This window comes from Stereum hirsutum (assembly GCF_000264905.1).
Source record: "Stereum hirsutum FP-91666 SS1 unplaced genomic scaffold STEHIscaffold_17, whole genome shotgun sequence".
In the NCBI taxonomy this organism is placed as follows: domain Eukaryota; kingdom Fungi; phylum Basidiomycota; class Agaricomycetes; order Russulales; family Stereaceae; genus Stereum; species Stereum hirsutum.
In genome coordinates, this window is record NW_006763147.1 from 348941 (window position 1) to 359689 (window position 10749).

General features: G+C 52.2%; 2 protein-coding genes across 2 annotated transcripts; both read right to left on the reverse strand.

Moving 5' to 3' along the window:
* Window positions 1–144: 144 nt before the first annotated feature.
* On the reverse strand, window positions 145–5410 carry STEHIDRAFT_171805 (uncharacterized protein; the record flags this gene model as incomplete). Its single annotated transcript, XM_007309205.1, has 14 exons — window positions 4919–5410; window positions 4775–4801; window positions 4547–4723; window positions 4460–4493; window positions 2519–2667; window positions 2256–2453; window positions 2116–2192; window positions 1956–2047; window positions 1726–1880; window positions 1580–1647; window positions 1416–1522; window positions 650–1350; window positions 322–575; window positions 145–262 (listed from the first exon to the last, which is right to left on the reverse strand). Exons 1-14 carry the CDS (start codon window positions 4994–4996, stop codon window positions 145–147), a joined length of 2235 nt encoding a protein of 744 aa, XP_007309267.1. The 5' UTR covers window positions 4997–5410.
* Window positions 5411–7060: 1650 nt separating this feature from the next.
* Window positions 7061–9406, reverse strand: STEHIDRAFT_66339 (family A1 protease; the record flags this gene model as incomplete). The annotated part of the gene is made up of 8 exons (XM_007309095.1): window positions 7061–7161; window positions 7373–7496; window positions 7709–7866; window positions 8040–8170; window positions 8269–8457; window positions 8591–8693; window positions 9078–9117; window positions 9215–9406. 8 exons carry the CDS (start codon window positions 9404–9406, stop codon window positions 7061–7063), a joined length of 1038 nt encoding a protein of 345 aa, XP_007309157.1.
* Between the last annotated feature and the right edge of the window lie 1343 nt (window positions 9407–10749).

The following is a 10749-nucleotide window of genomic DNA, read 5'->3' on the forward strand; positions in this document are numbered from 1 at the left end:
TGCGTGGCGCCGAGAATGATTTTCAAAGCTCGCAATTATGTAGTGCTATACAGTGTACAGTGTACACGAACATAACGGTAGATTACGGACAAAACATGAATGGAGACTCCGAGTCTGGAGGACCGCATACAGACATTGGCCAAGTCAGGCCCCTGGAGCGACTTCGTAGTCGACCAGCTCGAGGGGAGTCCTAAGCGGCATCCGTTCGTGCGAGGAAAAATAAACGTAATCCTTCCAATAAGCCGGTTGCGCGATTTCGTGTCTATAATTCCGGGAAAATCAGAACAATAATATGCTAGATGACTGGCGCGTGGAACATACGCGTCGATGACATGCTGCATTACTCCATCGTATGTCCAGCCGGCACGGGCGTCATCGCCAATATTTGTTGGCGTGGCCGAACCCGGTAAGGTAGATGCAGGTTTATCACAACAGTGTTGGCAGTACCACTTAGCTGTGTGAACATACTCCGAAGACGCGAGCGTGCTTTCCCTGGCCTTGACAGCATTCGCCTCTTTCTGACGAAGTAGACGCCATCTAGGCCTGGTATGTTTCGCCGATACGTCATGCTGGACCTGAGCAAAGGCAACGCCAATTAGATGTACGGTACAAAGGCATCAGATCGCGGATTGGTAACAAAACAACTTACAGAAGTTCTCCATGTATGTGCCTTCACCTCTCGCGAAGGGCCGCGCTTGGCCCTACGGCAGTTTGTGCACACAAACCGATGGTCCTTTTCGTCCATCTTTTCCGCTGTCGTATCCTGCAGTTCCTTCGCAAGTTCCACCACCGTCTTTGCCGAGGCCGTCCCCGCCTCGGAAAAATGTACGCCAATGCTGGGATGTTTCCATGTATAGCACACATCCCTTCCTATCAGTGTTTCCCCCGAACGAGTCTGGAACACCAAAGTCGCGAGCTCGAGAGGACCAAGGTTGAGATTGATGAACCTAGCTGCGTCAAGAACAAAGCTGCGAAGGCCGGCTCTCCCTTCGACGATGCCTAGTTTCTCGATTGGCCATCCTCGTTGCTCATAGAGCTTCGGGATTCCATCTTTGTTCCTGCATACGTGGGTTGCGACCCAATCCCTCAGGTTGCTGATAATGCTGGCTACCTGATCTTCGACGCATAGCTCTGGAACTGCAACGTGAATTTGGTTGGGCATCCCCTCGAGCTCGCAAGATTCGATGAATTGTTCGGGGGAGGGAAACCAGTACCAGTCCAATGGACGGACCTTCTGTCGGCGCAACCAGTTATATCCGTTTTTCATGTTTTTCGCATTCTGGGCTTGAGCTCGCCGGCGCCGTTCGCCGACGAGATGCGAGTGAAGCTCCGGACGGATTCGGACCCACTCTGGGATGAGTCAAATATCAATTCTTGTTCAGGAATGATGAAGCAAAGAGTTTGCAAACGCTGACCTTCGTCAGATAACAGATGATGTGCCATTACACAAGGAATGCGTTGAAACTCAATTGTCGACAACTCGTCAAATTCAAAGCCTTCTCGTCTAAGTCGCTTGAAAATACTTCCCCAAAAAGAGTGTCAGAAAGAGGCTAGCACACCGAGAACTGAAAGGACTAACTCGTGATGTCTGGTTCTCCGAATAAGATCCCAATGGTCTTGATACCACGCTATCATGTCCTGTTCCATCTTTAAACAAGACTATGGTCAGTGCCCAAACCTTGACAAGGACAAGGAGGAGAAGAATATCGGAGGAGAAAGGCTCACATTGAATGATAATTCAGGGACCTTTCGCCTCTCGTTGAGGAATTTATTTAACGCTTGCTGGGCACCCCTCTTCCCCATAACGATAGCTTGTGCATATTCCGAGAGGAGGGCAGAAACCTTATCTACATCTTCGGGCAAGCAGAATGGGCGAGCCCCTTTGAGGCAATGTATAACTTACACGGAACATGAATTCAGTTACGAGAGAGACTGCAACGACGAATGTAGCGCACCCCTGTCTATGTCACTGCGTGGGACCAGGGCCAAGGCGATATTTTTGAAGTCACGATTATCCTTGCGCCCATAAGATCTGTCGTAGATGAGACTAGGGAATGTGTGCAAATGTTTTTAGGTGAGCAAGTCTCCCTGGAATATTACAGTGATGAGACTTACTGGTTTTGACGACAGCCGTAGCAAATACGACGCATGATCCCCCAAGAAGCATGGTCACCATGGTATTGTCCACATTTCTTGTAGAACGATGATGGTCAGCAGTCGATATCTTAATCATCAAATTCAGGAATGGGGCTCACGAAGCAACATTCGTCGTATATAAGGGCGGCCATGGATGGCTCAGAGTAACCGGCAGGCGGCTTGGGAATAGGCGGCACCTCTCTCTCCCTGGCACTCCCCCAGATAGTGACACTCGTTTTCGACATTAAGAACTCTCGCAAAGCCTTACACGTGCGCGCAAGGCTGAGCAACATCTCTGGAGTCCCATACTTGCATATCTTCAGAATTGGCCGAATACCGATCAATATCAGACATGTGCAAGAGAAGTAATGAAAGAGCGTACCTCGAAAATTATGTCGCAGGGCATGGTCGCCAGATTTGCTTTCAGAGCCTCTAAAGCGTTCTCGTCCGTTCCTCCTACATCATGAACGACAGCTCCGGGCGTACGCACGGTAGAGCTGTCGATTTTAGGGTGTTTTCGAGGACGCTCTCCTGGAAAAGAGATCGTGTCAACAGGGCCTTCGCTCACAAAGTGAGACCGAACGTGGGAGCGAGACGTACCAGAATCTGAACTTCTTCTTTTTCTTTGGGTACGAGCATCTGATTCGTTTTCATCTTCATGAGGAGTGCCAACCACAATGTTAGTAATACTCGCGCCAGCACTGGATACGTCACTGTCGTCGCTCGCGTTTGTAGCTGTACAGTGGGACCGAGTCATCGACCGAGTTTCTACGTGAGACATGAAGAGTAAGTAGTTATGGAATAGTGTGTAGTTCGAAGTGAGATGGTGGTGGAAAGCAAGGTCATCAGCGAGGTCAAAGCGAAGAGTTGAAGCACGACGCGCCAAACATCATGTCAACAAAGATCCTGACACGGTGGTGTCAAGTGGCGTCATCGTCGGTGGCCCAAAATTTGTGGCCCTCGCGAGTCGACAGCAGGGCCCAGACAAGAGCGCTACTCAGACGAATTGTAACATAACTGAGTTATTAACTCTGATTTCGATACTGTGGGTGCCAAAGCAACCACAAATCATAGCCGCCTAAGGCGCCCGACCAAAGCCACATTTACTCGTGCAATTAGCTCGCCGAGCGAGCTCGTTGGGCGTACGAACCCGGCGCTGTACGTGAAGCGATTAAACGGCAGTACTCCTCCGACTGGACTCGAAGACACATGGCCTCCCACTTGAAGGACATGGTCCTTACTAAGGTCTGCCTCGCCTCGTTTCGACGATCCCGACCGTATCAATCTAATCAATCCTACTCGTAAGTATTAAAATGGAAGATTCGGAAAGATTGAACAGGAAGGTATTGGGGAAACGATGGTGCGAATGAGGAACGATAAATGTGTATGGGAAAATGAGGGAGACCATCAGAAGTGTTAGTGGATATTGGGAACGTGAAGGCGTACACAAGAACGAAATGCGCCCTGATATTGAGTCCAGGTGATATATGTACGACTCTTTGTGTTTCCAATGTAACTATGGTAAGTTGCAGCTGTGACCAGCCTTGACACAGACATGAATCAGCTCGAGTTGACCGGACATAGGATCACTTACAGCGTTTGCTACCGGCCGCGGATCATCACAATCAGGGCCTCTCCAGTCTCTGATCGGAGCTGAAGAGCTCGAGCCGAAAAACACAGACTACAGTCCGTACCCGAGCGTAGCCCTGGACAAAGTAGTCACATCCGTTCTCGCCTCAAACGGAGCCAGAAAACTACTACGTCCAAGCAATTCGGACTAGAGTTCGTCCAGTCCAAGTCCTCAAGCCTTAGGTGCAAGTCCAACCCCGGAAGCGCACCTTAGACTCACAGGACCTGAGAGATTCCGAGTCGAAGGTCTCTGACTGAGAGCTCTTTAGGAAATAAATGACCAAATACGCAGTGGTGAGAAACATGCATCCAGTAATCTAAGTCACTATTAGGCTGAATAGAGGACGGATGGGCAGCATGATCGTGCGCTGACATCGATTGACTAGTACGGCCAGTAACTTAGCCTATTAAGCATGATATGTTGGTCCAACGCACGTCCAAGAGCGGTGGATCATCCAGCCCGGGCCCGCTGCCCAAGTCGTCTATAGCTACCCATCTGCAAGCTCCAAGCCCGAGAACATCGCTCAATCTCCGTTTTAGTTACTGGCAGCCTTACGAGCTTATCTGTCGGAGAGACTCGAGGGCGCAGTACATAATGCAGTGCATAGCGCCGTGCATCCTTCCATCCATCCATCGAGTCCCTCATTGCATGGAGTCGTTCCTCATGACCTCAAGTCCAAGTTCGGAAGCGCACCTCGCAAGAATTCAAAGAGCACAGCGCAGGGCTTCTAAGTCGAATCCAGTAAGCCATGGGCCGGACGAGAGTTAGCTACCATTATACGGAGCCCGCCCAAGCAAGATAGAATGCGTAGTCGTCTAAAGGCGGCCAAGTCTCGGGCGGGGACTTGAAAGACGAAGACGAAGCATGATTGCAGAAATGTAATGCGAATCTCACCGCATTTCCGGCAACGCTGAGGATCCCACCAAGCCCAGAAAAAGCTACTTCAAGTTCAAGCAACTAAAAGTGCGTGAGCTTGAACTTGAATCAAGGAGGTCAAGAGGCCCGGACCCGGATATGAAAGTCGAGGAATGGTCGCTAACGAACGGATGATCGATAGTAAGTGAATATCGACGTCGAGGAGCAACTACAGGCTCCAGATAAACCGCACCCCAGCCCGACTCGGGATGGCTAGTACTGAGACCTGGCATGAACGAGGACTTCGAGGTCGAGGTCGAGGTCGATTAGGGCACCAGAAGTGGATGCAAACAATATCGACTGAGCCGAAGCCATGGGTGAAAAAGAGATAGATACTCAAAATTCCTAGCGACAGTAAGGAAGAAGAAGTTCAGTCCGAGGGTAGCCCTCCAATTCTACTCCGACTCTGCAGCTCGAAAAGAATGGCCTCTCTATCCGCAAGAAACCATCCCCATAGATCATGGCGAGTAGTGACTAGTGACGTGCAGGTCTGAGATGCCGACGGACAATATAACACAGTGACTATAGATGGTGCCTTAGCCCTATGATACGACCACCCTGAGAGTCCCGTAGTCCGTAATCCAAGACCGTTCGTCTCTCCGATGCATCATCCAGGTATCCATCTCCGAGCTTGAGAGCTCCGCCCAGTCCGATCCCAGCCTCAGCCTTACACGTCGAAGAGTGATTCGAGAGCACGAACCATAACGCCGTGCACCCGCCCATTCCAAGCGCCGTACGTCAATTCGACTCGTTCGTCGTCAAAAGTCGTTCATTGAACCGGCAGGCGTCGAGTCGTTCATCGTGTCCAGTCGTCCATCAAGTCGAATCGAGGAGTCGAGTGGTCTGACATCCAGCCCAAGTCAGCTACTCATCCCATCGATATCCCAAGTTGCATACTCGCGAACTCCAGGGGCTCCAAGATCGAGGAAGACAATCCTTCCTCCGAGTCGAGTCTGAGAACATCGCCCAGTTCGATCGGTCGGCTTACGCGTCGAAGAGAGGTGCATGTTAGCGCCGTACATCCACCCATTCCAAGCGCCGTATGTACGTCCAGTCCATCGTCGGAGTAGTCCATCGTCGGAGTCGTTCATCGCGTCGGATCTGTCCATCCGTGCATCCGTTCATCGAGTTGTTTAATCGGGATGCCCATCAACTTGAAGTCGAGCCGTGTCGTGTCGTGTCGTGTCGTGCCGTGTCGAGTAGTCCACCCGTCCGTCCATCCATCCCTCGGTGCTTCGAGTCCTTCATCCATCGAGGCCTTTGAGACGATCCATCCGTTCCTCATCCAGTCGTCCATCGAATCGGCAGGCGTCGAGTCCTCGAGACCCTTCATCCATGGAGTCGTGTCGTGTCGAGTCCTCGAGTCCTTCATCGATATCCCTTAGACTTCATCCATTCGCTCCCCAAGTACCGTTGCCTCAAGCTCAAGCCCATCCGTCCATCCGTCCATCCGTCCATCCGTCCATCCGTCCATCCGTCCATCCGTCCATCCGTCCGTCCATCGAGTCGTTCCTCAAGCCCAAGCCCAAAGCCTCAAGTCATACCTCCCAAGCTCGAAACGCACCCCACAAGAAATCCCAAACCACTGCGCAGGACTTCCGATTCCGAGCCTGTGTCTGAATCGAATCCAGCGTGTCGCCGAATAGTCGAATCCAGCGTGTCGCCGAATACGGCGGGCTCGAGGTTCCAAGTCCTGCAGGCCCGAAGGAAGGAACCTTGCACACGGCCTATATTCGAAAAAAGGCGAGTGGCGAGGTTCTTCGGAGCTGGTGGTTTATTATACATAGAAGGAGGAAATCAAGACGACACGGCAGGACACAGCACGGTTCTGAGAATTGTCTGAGAAATTCAATATCTCATCTCGGCAACGCCCTCACGCAAAGTGGCACCGATAGCGAGTGTGGCGCCACATCAATCCTAAACGACCAACGAAGAGTGCATATATGTATACATCGTCCGAAAGACTCAAAACTCAAACAAAACTGATTGCACGCACGTATGTAACATACAACTCTACAATTCTACGACTTCATACGACTTTCCACAACTACGGCACATATCCTACACTCCACACAGTCGTACGTACGTCACGAAGTTCGAACAAACGAATCGAATCGAATCGAATCGAACACGAAAAAAGTCCCATCCCATACTACCAATCATCCAAAGTCCATTCCAATTCCAATCATTCAATTCATACAATCACTTCCTCTTCACAACCCCCATAACCCTCTCCCAAACCCCGCTGAAACGTCCCTTCTTCCCCTTCTTCCCTTTCCCCTCCTTCTTCTCACCAGCCGAAGGGTTGGAACCCTCACCAGCGGACGAAGCGGATGGGTTGGCAGGAGTGGAAGGGGCAGAAGTGGAGGCAGAAGGGAGTCAGTTCGTCGTCGCATCCGTGAAAGACGTAGTCGCGAGCCCGAGCTGCGAGTTCGTCGTGTCGTAGACGGAGTAGAAGCGTTGGAGGAACGTGAAGCCGTCTGTTATACGCATGAGGAGGTCAGGTCAGTAATGGAACGGGATATCACGACCGGTTTCGAGGAACGGGTTGGGTTGGGGGGTTCGGTGGGAAGTGGGATGAAGCGGAAGGAACGTGAGGAAGTGTAATGTAATGATGGCGAATGGAGTGCAATGAAGTGGAAGGTTTGGCTGCAGTACGAATTGGATTGAAGGTACGAAGAAAACACGCACTAATAAAATCCAACCCCTGTCCGCTCTGCGAACCCATATCGGCCACGACAAGGTATATCTTGCTCGAATCGCCGCCGAGCGTCGAGTTCAGCGCACGCGGCCAGATCTGCGCGTTCGCGGTCAACTAGAACAGCGCATCGCACGAATGTAAGTGTCAGCGTTCGGCCAGTAGTGGAACGTAGGATGATGAAGGTGTAGTGGAACGTAGGATGATGAAAGGGTAGTGGGACGTAGGATGATGAATGGGAAAACCGAATCGAGTCGGTTTGCAGGTCGCGTGATGAAGGGACGCATGGGATGTGGATATACTGAAGCAGATGGGGAGAAGACACACACCTCATACTGCACCCCCCCAATATTAAAGAAAAGACTCTGCAGCTTCTCGAACTGACTCTCGGTAATACTCAACAACCCCGTCGTATTGTCCATAGTCGCCCCGGTAGCCTTCTCGTAGGCTTGGAAGGCGTCGGTCGCGATCATGATTAGGGTGGTGCCTGTTTCGTGGGGGTGGTTAGTATGTGTGCTTTGCGGGCGGAGGGGGTTGGGTGGTTGTGCGGGAGGGGAGCGATGGGGTGTGATGCATACACAGAACGTTTGCTTGTTTGTGCGTACAGTGGAGGGAATAGGGACGCAGGTAAGAAATAGAAACAGAGAAACAAAAACGCACCAGTATCAACAATCCCAGCCGTCGACTCCAAGATCGTAGCATCGTTATACGTGATAGACTGATCGATCCCCCAATAATTGCTCGCAGGCGACGTGCTCGTGATCGGGACGTAATTCACGTCTCCTGTCGTCCTATCCATCCATCGTCAGCACGCGTATGCGCAGGAGCAGACGCCCACTGAAAGGGTGAAAGGGGAGGAGGAGAGGAGAAAGAAACGGCAAAAACTCACTTGCCACTATCAACCCCCCCGAAAGTCAACTCCCCATTCATAGTCCCCTCACTGCTCGTCGTCGTAGGCTCATACGAGATCCCAATACTTTCCACTGAGATGGTGCCTTGGCTGAAGAGATTATCCGTTACGGTTGGGACGGGCTGGTTGTTTGCTACGGTGCCGGAGGTGAGGTCGACGGGGCCGATGCTGTGGGGCACCAACGATGATCGTAAGCATGGGGAGGTGCACGAGGATAGGTAGAGGGATAAGAAAGTGCGGAAGGGGGCGGAGAACGAGCACGGAAAGGGGTGCGGTGGAAAGTGAGGTGAAAGAGACGAACCCAAGAATCCCATCCACATCACTAAACCCCTGCGCGGTGCTCGCCACCCCAATACTCTGGTTCTGAATCACGAGGTCGGAGCCGAGGGTGACGGTGTCCGTGTCTATTTGTAGCAAACAACAACAACAGTGCCCGAGGCGAAGGTCAGCGAAGAGTCAACAGCATAGCCATAGCATTAAAGGAAGATCGTCGATCGAGTCAACGAAAGTCAATGGCGCCGAACATGGAATAGCACCAACAAATATCCCCGTAGGAAGATCGGCGTCGACACAGCCAAGATCGGCGTCGACGGTGAAGTTAATGAAGATCGCCGGCGGGGTCGCAGTTCAATCCTACTGCGAGCCAGCGCTTAAGAGCTGGCGTGATGATCGCCAAGAATGCACGAAGAGCGAGCGCCAGAATACAGAAAGAACGAAACGAACGAACGCAGGACAGGAAATGAAACGAAACGAAGGAAAGAAGAGCAAAAGAGAGGAACAACACGTACATTCGGTCCCAGAGAACGACCCAGAGCCATAGCTAACATTCTATAATTCGTAACACCGATCAGCATGTGCGTGTGGCGGTGGCGGTGGCGCAAACACAGGGGTATAGGAAAGGGCGTGGCAAGGAAAAAACACTCACGACTTTCTGACCCGTAGACTTACTAGTGCTCGTCTTGACATACGCCTTACCGGCGCCGACCCAGGTGTTGGACGAGCCGGTGTCGATGAGGAGGGTGTATTGCGTCGGGGGACTGCCGACGCCGACTGAGGTGGTGTAGGTCACACCTAGATCATACACACAAAGGGTATCAGCGCACACACTCCCGCACATCACCACAATAACAACAAAGTACGAACCCGCATCCGTAACATCAATCGAATCCCCATCCTCCCCGCTCGCCGCCCCACCCGTCCCCGTCTCCGTCCCTCCACTCTGTCCACTCCCACCACTCGCGGCCCCAGACCCCGCAACATGATGTCCCCTCTTATGCGGATGATGACTACGCCTCCTAAGTTCCTGCTGATGAAACGCGGCAGGCCCATGTGGGTGCAAGCCGGCGAGGAGTTTCTGTGCGCGGGCGCGGTCGCGGGTGACGATTTCGCGGGCGGAGGTGTTCTTGATGACGCGGGCGGTGAAGCCTAGGGTTTGAGACATTGTTGATGTGTTGTTAGGTGCAAGTGTTGTTGAAGGAGGTGTTGGTTGGTGGTGGTGGGGTGGAGCGAGAGAGATGGGTGGTTGTGAGGGGAGAAGAGGAAGTGGTGAGGTTTATATACGGACGAGATGCGAGGTAGCATGCGTCATCGGAAGGGAGAAGGCTATAGAAGGACAGCGTTCTGATTCCAAGGGGAAGCGAGTAACACGAGGAGCAAGCCACGCAGATCTCCTCCGGGGCCGGCAGTAATCTAACAGTAAGAATAGACAGGGGCTTTCGCTGGGAACGAGAAGCGCGAATCTGGCTGGGTTGGAGTCCGGGCTCGGAAGAGGGCTGGGTATGGAAGACACTGCTCAGCTGCGGAGGCAACACCGCTCTTCTCGTCACAGAGGAACATAGAACATATGCATATCGAGAGCCAGACTTGAGGTTGAAGATGAGACAGGGTGGATTGGATGAAAGGAGTTGGACTGACATCGTCGTTCGTCAGGAATAGGGTGATAGCTCGGTGATGTTGCTTCCTGCGTCATTCAAGGAACCAGAAGGAGCGACCGTGTGTGCGAACAAGAAGCCTTCAATCGCAACTTCACCAGCCCGGAACACATCCCTCGGCCATCTCGCCTTCTCGTCGCCCTCTCTTATCGCGCCGTAAGCAACAATACACGACCGTCATGGCCCTTCCATTCCTGGAACACAATGCGTTCGAGATTCGAATTCTGTTGGCTTGCAGCTCCGTCCATTCCTATTGTCAGCAGCCTACACTGTTCCCATCTAACGTTCCTCAGACGTCATTCTAGCAGAGAGATAAGAAGCCGACGCCGCATTACAGTAGTCAGTCACAAGTATAGCCAGCTGTGCAACGAAGTGACGAAGCAACAAAGCACAGCTCGTAACATCCACCCGGTGAGAGAAGGGGAGTCTGGATGATGGAACCTTGGAGACTAACACTCGTCACCGATAAGCTGCAAGCATAAGCGGTTCTGCAGCAGACCGAGGCACCATGCATATGCATGCGGTTCCG